We start from the raw sequence: 20,249 nt of genomic DNA, 5'->3' as shown, positions 1-20,249 counted from the left end.
GTTGTAAACGGTCGTTTGTCGGTTTCTTTGAAAAAATATTTTGTAGAAATTACCAAACCAATAAAATGAGCGAGAAAAATTACGGTGAAACTATACCAATTCATAAGTGGCCAGTTTTACCAGATCGGGAACTACAAAAATGGGAAAAATGGATTCAAATAAGAAATGACGAGGCGATTTCTCTTGGGAAGAGACTGCATAAACCGCCAGCTGATCTAGCGATGAATTTACTGGATAAAGTTCGTCATGATAAGGAAAGGAAATTGGCATTAGAACATGCTCAGATTGAAAGAAAAACGGGCGTAAGGGGGTCCTTATGGGATCGACCTCCAAAACTGAAGCAAAGATGTTATTGTGCACCTGCCTATGAACTTCACAGAACAGCTGCTGAGAAAGGTCGTCCAAGGATAGTGGAACATGTTGGAGTTCCTGAGTACATTCAGCAAACTGAAATGGGAATAATTGGCGAGTCTGTCCGTAATCCATGCACGCATTTGAACGCTGAGTATGAAATGTACAGAGATTACCGCGAAGGACAGCTTACTGAGAAGTTGAAGAAAATTGACCCATTCAGGTGATTAATTACTTACTTTTTACTTCTTTGTGACTTCATTATATTTAAGAGGAAACGTTTAATAGTAAGTGTTTACTTTTAGTTTAATACTTACTTCTAGTTTTTATCGTAAAATTAAATGTTTGTGCGACTTGTATTTAAGATTAATCTCTTTTTCAGGCCAGACATAGACAATTTAATAGTCAGAGGCAGAACTCCTTCACCACCACCCAAAAAATACCCTGTTCTTCCAGAAATTGCTATTACAGATGATGATGAACCTCCTGGAGAACCACTCAAAGCAGTGTTTGCTTTAAAAATCAATAATACTGTACTATACAGACCTGTATCTGGACACGGTCTATTTCACGTTCCTACGTTCCAAGAAGATGAAAATCACGAGACTTGCACTAATTGGAGCTATTATTTTAATGTTCCTGCCAAGAGAGCTGGCAGGTGCAAGCTGACTATGGAGAATCTTGGAACAATCACTTTAAGGTACTGTTGGAAAAAAATGAAACGAAATATACCTTTTGTACCCGAAGATGCAACCGAACAAGTATTCTTTTTTAATAAAAATGAAGATGTAATATCTCCTGGTCAGGTTAAAGAAATAGCTTTCACATTTATAGCTGACAGAGCTGGTATTTACAGTGAGTTTTGGGAATTAAGTATGTGTAATACACATTTTTTTGAAAAGTTGTTTATAAATTTGTACGCTGACGCAACTGAAGATGTGGATGCGATAGATAATAGAGTTCAAAATCTCAAAACAGAAATTAACAACAAAGCGATACTTAACCTGGTGACTGCTTTTCTTGAGAAAGCATTCGATAATGTTTTCGAGCCAGCACCACAATTTGAACCGTACCCGTATGATAAATACTTTGTGGAGTCCGAACTCTTTATTTTACGTAATCCAATGTGCTATTACCATCAAACAGAAGTAGGTAAAATGAAAGAGCTGTACACAGAAATGCTCCCAGATAAAGAATGGGATCTATCGATAGCTACTTGGAGAGAAGTGATGATGGCAAAAGATTATGAAGAAAGAATGAAATATTATGAGCTACTACGTCTATCCCATGCAGTATGCTTGAAACCTTGGACAGAGGGCGATAGTTTAGTCGAAGAGAAATTCCGTACAATACAGTGTTTGTTTGGACAATTTCTCGATTTGTTCGATAGGGAATTCACTCGTATTACAGATTCTTTTGTTTTTAAACCACCAGAAACCAGAGCATCGGCTTTGCGTAGGCCTAAAAGTAGAACTATTGCTATTGATCCAATTACTGCCCAAATGTTACGTAATGTTTTCTACTTGAGAATGTATGAGCATTTCTCCTGTTTCATAGAGTTGTGCGCTGGAGTGTTGAGCAGCTTAGATTTGAACCGATGGATCGAATTTGATTTCTGTCGTCATCTTGATTAGGTGTTATTTGGTTTGACACATTAGGATAGTTTTGTTTTAAAATACTTTTGTTTTCTTTACTTTAATGAAAAAATCGTGAACTGTTATGTTATTTCTTTGTTCTGTAAATAGGTTTTTAATATTAACATCTATTGATTTCATCTTAATGTATGATTTGTGCTATTATCTCATGTTTAATAAATGTTTTAACACATACCTATTTAACTATTTACATGGATACATTATTGTGTGCAACTTTCTTAAAAAATCGGTAAAGACGCAACCTGTACTCAAACAACCATCCAATGTTAAACAGCTTATACCAAAGAATATTAAAAATGTAAATTCGAAGCACCCAGAAAGTTGTAACAAATGTAAACAGGAGGAAAATGATCGCCTCATCTAACAAAAGGTATTGCGTCTCGGAGGCCGAGTTTTGTTCAAGTTTTGTAAGAGGATACGATTGTGTTAGTGACATTGTTCCGCCTTCCTATTCCTTTTGTAAATATTGATTTATGTTTTACACAATTTTAATTTATTTTAGAGGTAGATAGAGGTATACTTACTATTATACGCTAAATTCATTTTTCTGTAATTTTGAAATTTCAAAGTAACTAATTTTGTCGTGATAATTAAAGTACCTAGCTTAAAAACGAAACTGCTTATACCACAGAGAATTCAAATAATTTGGTAGTAGAATTTCAATGGAGCGGAGTATTACCTTGGTCTTAAAGTGGATATTCTCGGATGTTCCTTAATTTTCATAATTATTGCTTGGTATGTACCAAGCAATAATTATTATAATATATTTGAAATAATAACTTTTGCTTTATTCATTTCTTTTCTAACTTGACTCTATATCAAATTAGTAGTTCCAACTAACTTTCCGATATGACCTAATCTATTAGTCCTAATATAATCTAGACCTTGTCTAAGTTTGCACAAGACCACTTGTGTACATTTCTAGCAGAGTGCTTGTGTAATGCGTTCGGTTGACATTCTGAGCACGTAATCAAACTACCCTTGTACTATGCTGGTATATCGATTAATATTGTCCTAATATTTGTCTTAGGCTCTCTAGTATTGCTTTGCCTAATACAATCAACGTTTTATTAGTTTACAACTCGTATTTGACTGTTTCGTTGATCCCAAAGTTATTATTTAATGATGTTTTTGGTTTAATTGATGTCGTTCAAGATGATAAAATGTTTTCTGAACAGTAGTTAGCTGACCTTGACACTGACCTTTGCGTAAAACTATGTAAAGAGAAATTTTATTATCAAAACCTTACAGTAGTTTTCAGACTATTTCTTAGTTACTAGACTTTGTTTTCAAAACAATCTTCAAGTAATGGGTTAACCCTTTGACTGCCGCTAACGTATTAGCCAACGATTTGCCTTTAATTGTTTTCTATGACCTAACGGGTCACCTGTGATATACGTTGCAGTTAACGCGTTAAAGAAAATATTAAATGACGCTGAGTAAGGCAATGGGTTGCTTAACTTCTTTATTTATTATTTTATTGTTACGTGGCCGTCCCACTAAAGGGCAAAGGCCTCCCTAATATAATCTAATCTAATCCTCCTTCCACTCCTCTCAGTGCAGAACTTTCTGCGGTCAATCCTTATCTTAGATATTAAGTACCTTATAGTTGCTTAACTTCTAAACTAAAGAATTTGTTTTTGATGTATTATGTAAGTAGGTAATTATCAGGACGAGAATTAGGTTCGCAAGACGAATGGCAAATTGATTCGAAAATGCCAAATTAAAACCGTATAGAGCAGTATAGAGCTGATGCATATAATGAAACTTACATCAACATTATAAAACCAAAATAAAACAAATAAAACCGAAGTTATTGGTTCCACAGATTCAATTGAATCGAAGTTCAGAACGTGTAACTTCGATTCAATTATCTATTCATGTAATGTAGGTTAAGTACTAACATAGGTTTTAAGGAAAATATTGTTACTAACAAAGTGAGTCTGTAGCTACTTGAATAAAGAGATTATTATTATTAGTGCCATAATAAAAAATGCTTATGGGGTTAAGAAATAATTTTTCATCTTGGCATCTTGGTTTTTCAGGTCCTAAATGGGTGGTGCCCTTTTAATAAATAAAACAACATTATAGTAACATAATAACAATCGTATAATAAAACATACTTTATAGCTTGGACTTAACTTGCTTGACGTATATGACGGAGTGACCGGGCGGATGCCGCTGTGTTGGTCTCACGTTGCGTTCTATCGGTATGCTGTCCGGACCTTCCAGTTGTCTTAGAAGACCGAGCTGTAAATGTACAATTTGTAGATGAGAGAATTGTTTTTTAGCTTTTATAAGTCTGCGTTTGGCCACCAACCCGCTTTCTGCCAGAAAGGCGAAGCGAAGATGTGGCCGAAGATGGAGCACACAGACTATTGCACCATAGGGGCTTTGGACCAGGTTTAATTCGAGGACTCGGTACCCCTTATCGGTGCTCAAGGTAGCCACTGGGGTGGTGAAGTAAAAATCCCACACTCCCTAGTCTTTCTCGTCAAAAACCTAAACGCTTTTTGAAAGTTTCCTATAAGTGGGAGTTTATTTCTATAATTGGGATATGAGATCAAAGGTATTTGTTTGAAGCTTGTCTCAGCATTTGTTACCTTTTATTCTATTAATAAAATACAAAGCGAGTCTGCCATTATCGAAAGACTATAGAAGTCCAATATGTAAGTAAACCTTACCTGTTCGGTACCAATGTGCACGGGTTTCTCGTATATGATCCAGGTGACGCACTCGGTGTATGGCGGTGTGGTCAGTGAGCCTTTGTACGTGACATAGTTGCCTTCCTGTAGGTCATCGCTGTCCATCCATGAAAGGGATTCTGGGAACACAAAACATTATTCAAATTAATAAATGTCTACAGACCTAGTGCAACTGGCTGCCGCGCAAAAGTATTGAATGATTAATTCTCGGACCAGTACCCTTAGTACGCTTGCTTTACTTTGATCGAAAATTGAATAAAAGTGCGTTCATTGCCCTGATTGGCCGACGCAAATGAACCAACGAATCAGGGTGCCGAACCCGCTCTCGTTTCGTTTTCGTTCAAAGTAAAACAAACTCGTACTAAGGGTACAGAGTATGAGTTTGCTTAACGTTTTATAGAAACGAGCGCGTACGGTGCTTTAATTGGTTGCTTTATTCGAGCTGGCCAATCAGAGCGCCATACGCGTTCTCGTTTCGATCACTTTCACTTTCACACTAAAAAAAAAAAAAAAAAAAAAAAAAAAAAAAAAAAAAAAATATAACATAACATCGATTATATTTATATGTTAAATGTTTATATAACATAACGATCAAACAATGTTTCATAAATTTTCCTCGTGTTATTTCCTCATCTAGGTATTAACACGTGAAGAGTAAACTATGTACCCTCTTCCTTAAGTACACAAATATGTACCTATGTATGGTATACTGAGGGTAGAATTTTCTATGGAAAGGTGTACTCGTAAAAGGGTAAATTTTATGATACAATGTTTGCATTAGCAAGTGCAAGATGATTTTACATAAACACTGGTAACATTGTCAACGACGAGACAATGTTTTATATGGAAATAGTAGTTGATATGCTTGTTTGAACAAAGAGCGAAGATGATTTTGGTGCATCGTACCCGGTACCGAATAAATTGTTTTTCTTTTTTTCTTATTTATCGCTATTGCTTGTTATTTGAAAGCACTTAAAGTGAATCTCTTGATTCTACGCCTGACATAATTGGTCATGTCATGTCAAATTATAATCAGTTCAATTAATGAAGCAACAGAAATTTTACCCTTCTTTCTAAAACGGCAACAAGGAAACTAGTCGACTAGTCTGGTGTTACTGTCATTGCCGTTTTATTAAATTACACTGTCATTTTTACTTTAGTACGAGTTTACTTTACGTTCAACAAGATCAAAATAAGAGCGCGTTCGGCGTTCTGATTAGTTGATTAATTCCACCCGACCAATCAACTCATACTAAGGCAGTTGTCCCACCGGCAACGATGAACGAGTAACGAGTAGAGCTAGAACTAGAAACGAGTGAAAACGAATGAAAACAAAAACAAACAAGTGAAGCGAGCACTCGCCGGCAGTGTGAACAGTCAGCGATCAACTATTTGTATATGCATCTCTTTTGTTTACACGGAAAGTATATCTATTGTACGTTTCTTGAGCGAGAAAATAGCCGATAGTTAGTCGTTCACTCGCCGTTGGTGGGACAACTGCCTAAGGATATAGTTCTATTTTATTTAAGTTCTGGTTCGAATTAGCTATAGTTATTATAGGATAATATATATTGTTGATAGATAGCTAGTCAATTTAGTTCATCACTAACCTGAAGTTACTCTAACGGACTGTTCACTCTTCTTGATTCTCTCAAATCCTTCCACGAGCCTATCGAACCTTGGATTTGGAGCATCAACGGCTTCTAGAAGGAATCCCACTACTGCAAGACCATCAGGATGTCCAACAGCTGCTTCCATTGATTCGTATTTACTGTTATAGTGTACGAAATGGCATTCTGCTGCGTATCTGGGAAAAGTAAATTAGAATTGTTGAGCTAGTTATAATTAGTTACTAAGTAACTAGTACATTTAACTTCCTATAACTAAACAATAATGTGGTTCAAAGATAACTCTGTTTTTATTTGGTACATTCTAGCTTAAAAAAAATATTTATAAGAGAAGGAATTTACTGTAAAGCCAATAGCCGCATTTCATGATATTACAACGAATCACCACAGTGAAAATAGCTTTCTATGGCCATTGTAATATGAGACGTATTGCATCAGGTGTAACTATTACGCTATAGTGACTAAAGCAAGTTATCGAGGCATACTATCACTTGAGAACTCTTAAGTCTTTGACTGCCAATGGAAAACTGTTAAAGGCAAATCCTCAGCTAACCTCGGTCACCAGTGACCACCACGGCGTTCAATGTGTTAAGGCATGAAACTCTTAAAGAATTTAAAAGACACTCACCCTTGTCCATCTAGTAAGTGTTCACAGCCAGAGAAGTCATCGACAGACCAGTGGAAATGCATCTGTTCAAATACGTATTCGCCGATTAGAGGGCCACCGCGGAGGATTGGTCGGACTTCAGATTCAAATGTGAAGTATGCTGGAACAATAGAATAGATTTTCAATTTATAATACGTCTAGATTCTTACTTCGCCCGCGTTCCTGTAGGATAAAATATGGCGTATGTATTATTATGGAACATAATGTACTCCTATTTCAAATTTCATCTTCATCCCTTCAGCCGTTTTGACGTGATTAAGTAACAAATATACCTATACAGAAGACTGAATGTTCTCGTAACGCAATGAACTGCCAGAAATGGAAAACCATTGCCAGGAAGGCAATTGATGCTGAAAAGACCGACGACGTAACCTTCTTATATCATCGAAGCAACCACGACCACTCTGCCAAGAGTGTACGATTGAGAACAAGAATACCTATACAAAAACATACAGACTCTCAAATTTACACAATCTGATAAACTTTCGCATTTATAATATTAGTTAGATTCAGTATACAAAGTAATAGAAATTAATTTGTAAAGATCTTACTGCTTTTAAAGATTATTTAAACTTTTCCTTAGTAACAAGATATTTAAAGATTAAGTTCTTAAACTATACCTAAGGAACAATTTTGTTCCGGAAACAATTTCTAAGGACTTGGTTAAAGTAACCATTAAATGACTTTGAGTACGGCGGTAAATGGATAATTGTAAATGCTTATAAAAAGCACAATATGAATAGTGGCTAAAATTGGTTAAGTGACTTAACGACCAACCAACATTTTGGTATTGAATTTTATTATTAGCGACGATTGTGGTTTTAATGGCAATTTGTGAAAACTAAATATCTCAAAATAGATGTACCTATCCCTTTTGTCATCCGTGGATATCGCACGATCTCCGGGGAGGCAGCGAACCTCCTTGCCGGATTACCGCCGTGGGATTTGGAGGCGAAAGTGCTCGCGCGCGTTTTAGTCTGCGCGCCGACGCGCGTCGCCGGGGCGAAACTCCGCTGCCGCGCCAGATTAGTGCGTGGCGGGACGAGCTCCGGCGCGATCTCATGGCGGATTGGCAGCAACGACTGTTGCAACCGAGGGCTGGGCTCGCTGTCATTGCAGCGGTAAGTCCCCTCTTTGAGGAGTGGCTAGAGAGGCGCCATGGCGTCCTCACCTACCGCCTGACGCAGGTGCTTACCGGACATGGGAGTTTCGGTAGGTTCCTGTTTTTGATTGGGCGGGAGGAAACGCCCGGGTGTCATCACTGCGAAGACCGCCCGGAGGACACGGTGGAACACACGGTTGCGGTCTGCCCTGCGTGGGCTGAACACCGCCGTGCCCTCAGGGAAGTGATCGGCGACGGCGACCTCTCGCGTCCGGCTTTGGTTCAGGCCATGGTGCGGAGCGAGGGGGACTGGGATGCCATCTCCTCCTTCTGCGAAGCAGTCATGCTAGCTAAGGAGGAGGCGGGACGCGTGAGGGAACGAACTTCCTCACGCCCCAGCCGACGCGAAAGACACTCCGGGCGTCGGGGATCGCGTGACGATCTCCGGCCACCGTAAGTGCGGGTCTGCGGACGGCGAGCAAGGGTAGCTCGCCGCCCGACCAGAACCAGACCCGTGCGTGCGGCGCGTTGCGTTCCGCGCGCGCCTCAAAGAGCCATCAGACCACCACAGATGGGGCCCAGTAGGGCTGATGCTTAATCTGGAGCTGCGGACTACCTAGCGGGTTTACCGGGGCTCCGGCTCGACAAGCAGGAGTAGGAACGGGGTGGTTTTTAGTCAGTAAGAGTCTGACACTCCCTCTCGCTTTGCCCTGGCGAGAGAAGCCATTGGATGATTTTCCCCCCTGAAAAAAAAAAAAAAAATCCCTTTTGTCAGAAAGCCATAGCTTTCCTATTTCGACACTAGAGCAACGAAACTACACGATCCAAAATCTTTTAACTATTGCAGTCACCAAATTGTCTATAAAATCCATGCTCAAAGCACTCAGCTCGTTCCAAAAATGGACTTAATGCTACTTAAGCTCGAAATAATTGCTCGTAATCTAGTTACAAGAGCTCTTATATTATTTACCTATTTCCTTTCTTGCTTAAGATAAAATATAATATTCAATAGACATTGCATGTTTCTGAATGAAGTTAACCTTTTTATTGGTATTGCAGAAATTTCTTCAATAGGAACATTTCTGTGCAAAATACGCCGTTCCGTCCTGTTGTTATGGGGGGTTTAATTTGAATGTATAGGCTTTCCTCTCCCTTCCTGGAAGGGAAGCGGAGAGCAATAGAATTTAGAAGCCATATATTAGCTGTTTATCGTCTCCTATATTTTAACGTGTTTGTTGTATTTTGGCGGCGTTTTATCGTGTTTACATAGCGAGGACATTTTGGGCGTATTACTCTGATTATATCTAAGTACTATAGATCGGGTGAGGTTTGTGTCTATTTCAAAATATTTTTTTCATATTTAATTCATTCTTTTTGTGGGTTTTTTGTTTCACCATTCTTTTTCACTGGTAATAGAAGCATTGTTTGATGCAAATAACTACCAATCAAAAGGGCTGTATAATACTAACATTTGTTACATCTTCACTTTCACTTCATCAGTATCTAAGTTGATGCCTAAATATCAGTCATATCAATCAGGGAATAACAAACACGATACTAAGTAAATGCAACCCAATTAAACAGCAAATATAACAACAAAATCACGATCAAAGTACATGAGCTACTCGTACCTCAATAATCGCACATTCACAAATTTATATCTCGATTCTAAAGTAAACCGATTTCATATTAGTATTATTATCACTCGCTCCGATAATGGTCAGTCTATTTGCCGTAAAACTGATACTCTTCGTAATCTAATCTGAAACATTTACAGTTGTTAACTGATTTTTATTTTATGTAATATTTTGTGATTAGGTACTTATTATTTTTATCGTACGGCTTCCTTATTTAGTGCATTCTTGTGTTCGATGCGTTTATTCAATGGAAATGGAATGTAAAAAGTGTAGCTAAGAATAGAAAATGATTTAATTTTATAATATAATTATCTTGAATTTTAAAGATATTTCTATTTTAATCATATCGAAATTCTTTGGTGATGATGTCATAAATTATTATGTATGCCTGAAAATCTGACAACAACGAAATATATTGCAACTTTTGATTATTAACATGATTGCAACTTTATACGACGTAAAAAACATAAATAAATGCTTTGACAATATTTTGTGAAAGGGTTTCTTATGTGTAATTATAGAGATGTACATTTGGGGACAATATGATGTTGGTTTTTTATAACAGTGTTGTGTCGCGACCACAGTCGGATGAGGCTAGGATGCTTGTAAAAATTATTGTTGTAGCATCGAGTTTTACTTATGGTAATTTGAACATTTTCTCTATTGAAGAACCCCTTAGAAAAATAAACATTAACTGCCGTACTCAGAGACATTTTATGATCACTTAAACTATTCCTTAGTAACGATTTTGTATCGAAAACAATTTCTAAGACCCGGGTTAAGTAACCATTAAATATGACTGTGAGTGCGGTGATAAAAGGCTATATATATATAAGCTATATATATGTATATATATATATATATATATATATTCTATATTGATATATATATATATATATATATATATAGGTATATTGTAAACGTTTTAAATGTCTAGAAGTCTAAGTCACAACTGAACAGTCACTACTGAAAACTGTAACAATTTTGGACATATAATTTGTCTGTGTGACAAAATTACATAATAGGGAGTAAAGCTCATCACCATTAGAAGAGAAGGTTCTCGTGAAATATAATTACTAGGGACTATGTGCCGCATTCCAAAGCGTGTAAGACTGATATACACGCCTGAATGGCGACTAAAGTACATACATATTAATCTTAAGAATATTGATAAAGTGGATTACTCCAGCCCGATAATATTCGCAAAACTATGCGATAACTATGATAAACAAATTTATATCTTATTTACTATTTTATAAGGTATTCGTTTGTGAAGTTAAATTAATTTTAGATTAATTAATTTTGTTTAGTTTCTAGGTTGTTTTAAAGACATCCATCATTACAATCTTTTTTTATTTATTGTGTTATCGGCTTACTCACGTAACTGTTGTTTACAATCTTTCTTGGCCGAGGTATGAGTTCCAAGTAAAGGTTTTTTCTGCATTCAAACCTGGTTGCATGTTCATTATTAAAATTCTTAATAAGTCCAATGAACATGCAAGCAGCTACTTATACACCGCTTATTAAATTCTAAATACGCAGACATACTGAATAATGCTTTATGTAATATGGTAAATAAGTGTATGTTTTGCAAGTTGATGATGATGAATTTTGAAATCTAGTTACTCGCACCTAAAGTTTTCTTTTGTTCATTTAGACTAAAGTAAGCAACTTTAAAGGCAAAATCTAGTACATATCTAGTTAACAAACAATTTGAAGTCTTGAAGTCTTAAAGACAAAGTCTATTATTACCTGTGGAACCATTGTTGAGTAGGATGCCGTTGACTTCGTTGTCCCAATACCCTTTAAACTGCAAAGTATCTAGAGATGACCATTGAGGGCACCGACTTAGAGATATGGCGAGGGGAGACTGCGAAGCCCTTAGCCGGGATATTTGCTCGGCTGTGGAAAGAAAATTGATACAAATTAGTAATGGGAACATCGTTTTATTATTTGGTAAAGGATACATAAGATATTTTGCATGTTTTTGTGAACCAGTGAATATAAAATAAAAATTCAAAAGCACTATTTTGTAATTACTTTAAAGCAAGGCGTTTACTCTTGTAACCAATCTCAATACTAATGCAATTTCAATATAATCCCAATAAGATATCTATTATTAGTTAAAGAAAATTATTTATATCAAAACGTTCCGGAAATTTCAAAATAAATATGCAACAAATCGTAAACATTAACACGTGACTTCTTTCCATATTGTGACTACGATGGGGTGCTGATAAAATATTTGTTTATCACCGATAAGGATTCGATCCTGCACCCATCGAAAATTCTTGACATTGAATCGACTAATCGCTTAAGTTACTAATTAGGTGATAAATATCTGTTAAAGAAAATTGTTATTTTGTGAACTATTAAGGATTTAAATTTAAATAAACTACTTGATGAGAAACTCGACTAGTTTCAAGCCATGCTTGAACACACGACAACACACGACTAGGAACATTTGTCGCTCGACATGTGCCCCGGAGACATGGTTTTGTTCTTTGTCGCACAGTCAACAATGTCGCGGCGATGTCGTCTGACGTCGCCCAACATCGTTCGATATCGCCCGACAACGTACGATATCGCACCAACATCGCGGCGATGTCGTCTGACGTCGCCCAACATCGTTCGATATCGCCCGACAACGTACGATATCGCACGACATCGTCCGACATCGCCCGATGTCTCTGGGGACACATGTCGCTCAACAAATGTTTCTAGTGGGGGCGAGTCTTTATTTAGCCAATAAAAATACATAAAGTTTTAATTAGATAATGATGCTGTCTAAAAATTATGAAATAAAAACTCGAAACTGCTAAGGTAACCCTTATTTTAGTTAGGAAAGTTGTTTTTAATTTTAATTTAATTTATAATTAATGAAGATAACGATTGTAATGTTATTATTTATCTTTATAAAACTACTTTTTTTGATGTATTTTGATATTTCTATTTTAAATGTGATGTTTCTTCATCTTGTTTTAATTTTAATCGACTCTTTTTTCATGGTACAAGACGTATAAACCGGTAAACGATCAGACGGAGCCCATTGACATCCAAAACACCAGAGGCGTTACAAGTGCATTGCCTGCCTTTTGGGAGTTAAGAATTTAAGGTTTGTTAGGGAATCGCGGATTGGGACAAACATACCTACTGTGAACTACTTACACATGATACCCATACTCTCCATATCTTAACATTACAATAAGTATTGGGTGTCTAAGATTTTTCTGGGAATCGAAACCGCTACACGTGTCCATGGGCGGTGGCGATTGCTTACCATCAGGTGATCCATCTGCTCGTTCGCGGCTTATATCATAAAAAACTTTTTGAGACTATCATTCTATTACATGTTAAATTACCTACCTAACATTTTTCATTAGCTATAACGAACATAATATTATAACAACGACTCACTACAAAGGGCTTTACCACAGGCTTTACATCCTTTGTGATTTATCACGTTATAAGTAACTTAGTTCAAATAAAATAACAACCCTTTACCTCAAACGGATATGTTAACATGCTTTCAACCTAAAATAGCTGTTAAACAGCAATTACGAGTGTACGCCGACACCAGCACATACAACTACACTTTCAGTTTGTCTTTATACAATAGAAATCCAACTTTATCTCCTTAGGATTAAGTCTCAAATTTCAATTCAATTGTTGATAAAAATTACAGTGTGTTTATTTGCTCTTCTTCCACGTCACAATAAAGCTCTCACTTAAAGTGACAAAGATTACTTATCTCATTTACATAGAACAAAGCATAGATAATTAGATCCGATGGCTAAAATATTGCCAACTAGTTTGTTGATGTTATAAGTATTAGGCAACTAGTAACAACCCGATTAGGCTGCTTTTCTGCCAGAGATGTGTTATGTAGCAATTCTACAAATATGTAATAGATAATATGTGAAACTATACTAAACTATACAGCTACGCAAGCAAGATGCGCAGATTGAGTATGCGATGAATGAATAGTAGGAAAGCCATTCATATCACGCATAGCACACATCCATAGCTAGCATCTAGGAAAGATGCGTTATATATAAAAAAATAGCTTAGCTGAATCCGTTTCCACCAGTGCTTAGCTATGTCAACCTAAGAATATGATAGGTGGAAGCCAAACGCATCCACAGCAACGTAGCATAGCACATCTTCAGTGGAAAATTGGCCTCACTATCAATCTCGAATGTGCTATAGAGCTTATCTATCAAAAGCTAACCAAGAATCAACCTTTGAGATAGCAAAAAAATAAACAAAATCAAATCAAGAACATACCATCAGTCACAGTTTCCTTAGGCTTCACGCTCACAGGACTAAACCTAACCACTTTGTTCTCCATTACAAAAAAGATAAAACAATTAATAAATACGTAATTAATTAATAAATATATATAAATACGTGCACAATACCCGGTCGGTTCCGGATTATGTGAGCAACGAAAACAATTTGATTTCAAATCGTACCTGGCTTAGATTAGATAGGTATATGTTTATCATGTTTTTGACAGCTTGCCTGACAACGCTATTATGTAAATGGAAGGATTAAAGATTCCAATTCTATTTTGTTTGTTTAAAAATGTATTGTGGATTTCACAGGGAAGTACAATACAAGTTGCTTATGCAATCAAGAATTACAGGGCGTGATCTACTACGAGATCTACGCGAGATACAATGTGTTTTCTATTGTGTATCATAAATACTGGCATATAAGAGGTTAAACCTTCCCTAGATTTTCACGAATATTTCAAGATTACAATTTGTCAAATCGGGACGGCCGTTTTCGTGTTTTAGCTAGAGATTTTTTAACATTTTTTTCAAAAAACGTTGCCCCACGGTGGGATTTTCTCCTGTGTCGTGGGTGAGTTTTAAACATACAAGTTTACATGCACATGACACCCAGACTCGAAACAACAATTTGTGGATCACACAAAGAGTTGCTCCGTGCGGGTATCGAACCCGCTACCCGTTGCGCGGCAGCCAGTTGCCCAGCCACCGCACCAATCGTGCAGTCGATACATATAGAGATAGATTTCGGAAAATAGAGTAACATTTAAATTTTTTGACATTATATTTTTCAAATAATACATACTTTATTTGACTCTAATTTTATCAAATTAATCGGTTCAAACTATTTTCTGATCAAGGAAATAAGACCACTCGACCAATGAAGATGATCTTCACAATTTAATCTTTCTCTCAAAAGGAGTTTATAATACTCGTACAATCTTAACAAATGATTATCAACTCTGTTAATAATTAATTAAGGTCCTAATTTAAAGGTGAAACATTTCTGACACGATCTAAGGCTTAATTCAAAACTGAAGAAGGAAAATGATTAAGTTAAGAGGAAAGTTTTTTTTTGCCCGCCTTAGGCGAGGAATATATAAGAAGTTTATAATCTTATAAGAAATAATATACAAGAATGTTATGTTAAGGAAAATTATTATATAGATACGCCTGTGAATATGTCTATTTTAAGATAATAATTGTACCATTCCCAAATACCAGGCTTAGGGTACTTTTACACCAGAGATGTACTATGTAGCTATGCTACGAAGATGTAATAGGTAAGCTGTGAAACTATGTGACGGTTTCTACCGATACTAAGCTATGTAGCTGTGCGAGGATTCCCAGGTCCAACAAAGTATTGCTGGGCGACTTTCCGAATTTCGAAAATTTCTCAGTATTAACACGGAGTCTGAAATTGTGCCCAGTATATGGCAATCGGCTTACCCTCTATTACATAGGACTTATAAATCGCCGCGTCACGTATCGTGGAATGCTGATAATGAAAATGAGCCTCTAAAATGGCTTGAAACTAATTGAGTTTCTCGTCAAACAGTAACGTGAGGAACTTGAAAAACATAATATCTAATTAATATTTTGTCTACACACCCTAAGACAATGACGTCATAATATAATATACTTTCGCTTTTATAATATTAAGAAACAAGATTTTTATACACTGACTCATTTCAGAATACCTCTACTAAATGTTTTTTATCTAAACCAACACGCGTTCTTAAAGTCTGTTGATATCAGAGAAGCTTAGAATGTCATGGTACCTACATCTGGGTGGTTTCTTTACCTACCACATGTAATATGAGTATCAAAATTATTACTAAGACTAATATTAAGGTACTATAATTTTAGATACCGATTCGATTGACGGTTTTATTAGCACTAGGTAATATTAGTTTATCAGTTATTGTATCACTTAGAGCTTGTAAACGGAACTTAACTATGCTTATCTAGTTATGTGAGTAATTTAAAACCTATTTAATAATAGAAAGTAGTAACGACGATCTTTCAGATGCGTCACAGTGATCTGTTATTTCTACAGAAGTTTAAATTATTTACATTATTACTTTTAATTTCAGACCGAAGCGTCCAATTTCTTAGTCACCACATAAGTAAGAAATATAACGAAACGTGGCGCCACTGTCGATAATGATCCTGTTAGTCAAATTTATGTTACCTAATATTAAATGTATAACCAGGTAGGAATTAGGAGTAATAAAACAACTGATAAAAGGGCCTTAATTTATCATTATACATACACCATGTGTGGGGAAAACCCGATTTGCCTGTTCCCCTAAATAAATTCATTATTAATCATCGGATTTACTTTTTACGAGTGATTGATCATCTTGAAATGTGTCGTTAGCAGTAAGGATGGTCGACTCTAAAACTGATACACAAGACGTATAATGTTTATCAATAATAATAATAATACACGGATAAAGTGTTTTCATTGATAATACACATTTCAAAAATACATTTCACAAATATATGTACTTGTAAAACTATTTTGCAGATTATAAGACGTTGTGTGTGTTGATGCCCAATGATTACTTGAAACGCTCTTAATACTCATGCTATACATACTAGCTTCTGCCAGCGGCTTCGACTGCGTTCCCGTGAAGTAAAAAGTCTCATATTTGAGTCCCGACTCTTTGGACGACTGGGCGCAAGTCTAATGGAGACCGCCAATTTTACGAAAATTCTCGTTAATGGCAAGTAGTCTAAGATTGTGACATTTTATAACAAAAGGAATTGTTATTGTCATATTAGCTGGCCGGGCAAACTTCGTACTGCCTTAAACTTATTTTTCTCATCGTTTAAACCTACCATGGACTTCTGTAAACAATTTAAGACCTAAATTTGCCAAATCCGTTCAGCCGTTCTCGAGTTTTAGCGAGATTAACGAACAGCAATTGATTTATATATATAGATTATTATCTAACTTGTAAATGAATTAATTAATTAGACTTGAACTTTTACACTTAAAATAGGAAACAATAAATGTAGATCGCAATAAATAAAATATTTAAAGAATATCAGTTTATTGACATTGGCAATAACAATACTAATCTTTACGTCTGGTTTTTCTTATCTGATAACTAGTATCAGATTATATTAGATTAGTGTTTATTATATAACGCGGACACGAGGTTTGGAGTAACCAAAAATGTATGGATTGGACTGAGTTCACGACTATTATCAAAATTAATACCATGTGTAATATGTATAAAAGAAATTTGTTCTTGTACTACAGTTAATTCTTGTAAAATATCTGAGATCAATTGATTTTGAACTCTAAGTAAAAGCACTTTGAGTGTAAATTGTAAATTACAGAGTATATTGTACAAATACCTTTAATAGAGTTACCCTAATCTCACCAATCACGTACCATATAACGTGTGTATAGTGACATAATTTAATTTGATTTTTATTGTGTTATTGCAATATATAAACGCTATCACATATTATATTATGATATGCGATGCATGCTAAGGATGACTTCTGTACTATCGATACATCGCATACTTGAGCTGATCATCTTGATCGCACAGCTATATAGCTTAGTATCAGTAGAAACTGTCACGTAGTTTCACAGCTTAGCTATGACATCTCCATAGCATAGCTAAATAGCACATCTCTGGTGTAAGTAAGTACATTCTATTTTATTCTACGTAAAAAATACGTCTACTAAAATATCTATGACAATCTTAGGAATTTACATTTATCAGATTTCTATACTGAACTCTGATATACTAATCCTAACTTCCTATTCACACTAGATTAGGATTTCCTAGTTTAATAACACGCTACGTAATGATTAGACTTGATTGTTTCTGCATACAATGTTACTAATTATCCTGCTTTGTAATTACAGTTCATAGGTTGCAGTATAGCATTATACAAATATACACACACAGACATAAGTGGGAGTCAAAGCAATTATTTTAATTAGATTCGATAATGTACTGAGGGCCAAGGATTTTCTTTAGCGTTGATAAGTCTGCGTTTGGCCACTAACCCGCTTTCTGCCAGAACGGCGAAGCGAAGATGTGGCCGAAGATGGAGCACACAGACTTAGAAAGTACCTATTCACTCTGACTTTGAAAACTTTATGCTTCACTCATGCAATAGACAGTAGGGTGTAGTATGGTTTTCATGAAACACATTAAATTGACGATTTATATTGTACGGCGTACTCACGAAACTTTTCGACGAGGTACTCGACCAGTTTCAGACTATACCAGGGAGCCATAGTCACGAACAATGTGACAACTATGGGACTTACGCCTGAATACTGAAATGCAACTTAAAAAGTTGTACGGTACATTAATATCGTGCATCTCTGTCATTTAAAAAAGAATTGTTAGCGACAGAACTAGTCTTGAGAGCGTCTTAAAATTGAGTAGCGTTTAAGTATTTGGACATTAACTTTTGGGAAGCTTGTAAACTGCAGATTCAAGAAACTAATAAAATAAAATAAGGAAGTTACCTAACCTAATCTATAATTATGATCTAACAAAAACAGAGGAACAATCTACCTAAATTACACTCAAGTAGAGTCCAAAATGGTATAACGTTAAAATGGATTATCTTTGCTCTTGACAGCTTCAATAATCCATTAATTTGAATGCGTCACAATGACGACATCACAGATTAGGATAAGGGCACATTATCCACTATCAACACACTATTAAGTTCACCATAATAGACCTTAATTTCAATGGCATAGTGGCGTCTAAAATTAGCAAAGTTTTATAGCAGATTTATAGAGTTCAACAAGTTGGAATTATTTAAAAATTGTGCAGCTAAATGGGTGAACTTTCTTTAGAAAATTAGTTTTGTAGATGCTCTGAAGGTTCCTTATAACAAGTGACACACAATATATTAAGTTCGCTTTGTGCTAAGTGAAAATAGCATAACATGTCGTTAAAATTGTTTATTTCGTTTAATGTTCCAATTAAGTGGTTTTAATCGATGTAAGCAACTATCATATCGTAGACGTACCCAGTCCTTGAAGTCATTAGACAGGCAGAGGTGCACATTATGGCACGTAATGTCACTGTACAATGTACAAACCACTTTTCACAATTTATGTTAAAAGTCTCATGTAATAGGCGGTCAGCTTATTGCCATATACCTGGCACATTTCCGGACTTCATGCTACTATTTAGAAATTTTAGAAAAAAAATCACAGCAGTACTTTGCCCAACCCGGGAATCGAACCCGAGACCCCTTGCCTGGCAGTCGCACTTGCAACCACTCGGGCAACGAGGCAAGTCATTAGATACAAATCAAAATAGTTCTGCAAAATTATATTTGTGTACAAGAAAAATAAATAATAGCAGACTTGAACTTACATGCGGACATTTTTGTGTTTCTCATTTTTCACTCCAAAATTTGGCAACGTCTTCACACCAAGTATCTTGATCTATGATTTGAACGATCGCTAGTATTGTCACGAGATCACCTATCAATGTTATCGAAGGATTTAACTCGACACTATCTGAAAGATAACTGTTCCTTCCTTTTCTGTTTCGATACGTATTAGGGCTTGAGGTGTGGTGTCAGTGTGCATTAATGCTATACCTAATTGGATTCAAAAATCTATAAGAAAAATATTTAGGATGATAGATTCATATCAGTCGGGTAATAAAATTTAATATGTATGTTTTAGTAAATAGGTAAACTTTCAGAGAGTACTTTTATAATTATTATTTTTTTGATAGGACCACTTATTGTAAAACCTACTAAGGCCGTTGACTCAAAGCCGGACATATTTCTGTGGTGGCCTCAAACTTGCATTATATTTGACTTTGCGTCCTGTACCCTGAGCGCGTTGGGTGCTCTGATTGGCCAGTGCATAAATTACACTTAACAATACATGTACGGAGTTAGATTAGGTACTCCGTCACGTTAAGTATCTTTTAATTAAGAAATGATTTACGAATGTTTGCTGAAAATGGCCATAAAACTTTCGTATCTAAATAAATTTTTAAGATATAAGTTTTTAAACACAGTTAATCCGTGATCATGGCGCTTGCAACAGTGCCGAAATATCGGAAACTCATCGAAGTGAATAAACATGGTAAATATCCCGTCATAAGTTCTAATAATAATTTTTAAGAAATAAAATAATACAATGCTACTGCACTGGAGCCACGCCTGACATAGTCTTCAAGTACGCGATG

At 35.9% G+C, this 20,249-nt stretch overlaps 2 protein-coding genes across 3 annotated transcripts; one reads left to right on the top strand and one right to left on the bottom strand.

Moving 5' to 3' along the window:
- The first annotated feature begins 15 nt into the window (after positions 1-15).
- Positions 16-2,138, top strand: LOC118268298 (MYCBP-associated protein-like). Its single transcript, XM_035582735.2, has 2 exons — positions 16-574; positions 734-2,138. Exons 1-2 carry the CDS (start codon positions 66-68, stop codon positions 1,983-1,985), a joined length of 1,761 nt encoding a protein of 586 aa, XP_035438628.2. The 5' UTR covers positions 16-65; the 3' UTR covers positions 1,986-2,138.
- Positions 2,139-4,091: 1,953 nt separating this feature from the next.
- On the bottom strand, positions 4,092-19,558 carry LOC118268288 (carbonic anhydrase 1). Of its 2 annotated transcripts, none has more exons than XM_035582720.2 (6): positions 19,419-19,558; positions 11,498-11,647; positions 6,968-7,106; positions 6,322-6,518; positions 4,691-4,830; positions 4,092-4,256 (listed from the first exon to the last, which is right to left on the bottom strand). In XM_035582720.2, exons 1-6 carry the CDS (start codon positions 19,441-19,443, stop codon positions 4,131-4,133), a joined length of 777 nt encoding a protein of 258 aa, XP_035438613.1. In that variant the 5' UTR covers positions 19,444-19,558; the 3' UTR covers positions 4,092-4,130. The 2 variants fall into 2 exon arrangements, with proteins under 2 accessions (XP_035438613.1, XP_035438612.2); XM_035582719.2 differs by lacking the exon at positions 19,419-19,558 and adding an exon at positions 14,033-14,201.
- Between the last annotated feature and the right edge of the window lie 691 nt (positions 19,559-20,249).

The sequence above is a fragment of the Spodoptera frugiperda genome, chromosome 29 (assembly GCF_023101765.2).
Source record: "Spodoptera frugiperda isolate SF20-4 chromosome 29, AGI-APGP_CSIRO_Sfru_2.0, whole genome shotgun sequence".
NCBI lineage: Eukaryota > Metazoa > Arthropoda > Insecta > Lepidoptera > Noctuidae > Spodoptera > Spodoptera frugiperda.
This window is presented reverse-complemented; position numbering and strand designations above follow the sequence as displayed.

Bases quoted from the DNA above. Each gene is read 5' to 3' on its own strand.
- LOC118268298 (XM_035582735.2), top strand. From the start codon at position 66: ATGAGCGAGAAAAATTACGGTGAAACTATACCAATTCATAAGTGGCCA. The intron at 575-733 runs GTGATTAATTAC...TCTCTTTTTCAG, and splicing joins AAGAAAATTGACCCATTCAG to GCCAGACATAGACAATTTAA.
- LOC118268288 (XM_035582719.2), bottom strand. From the start codon at position 14,096: ATGGAGAACAAAGTGGTTAGGTTTAGTCCTGTGAGCGTGAAGCCTAAG. The intron at 11,648-14,032 runs GTATGTTCTTGA...TTCTTTCCACAG, and splicing joins TAAGGAAACTGTGACTGATG to CCGAGCAAATATCCCGGCTA. The intron at 4,257-4,690 runs GTAAGGTTTACT...GTACATTTACAG, and splicing joins TGCACATTGGTACCGAACAG to CTCGGTCTTCTAAGACAACT.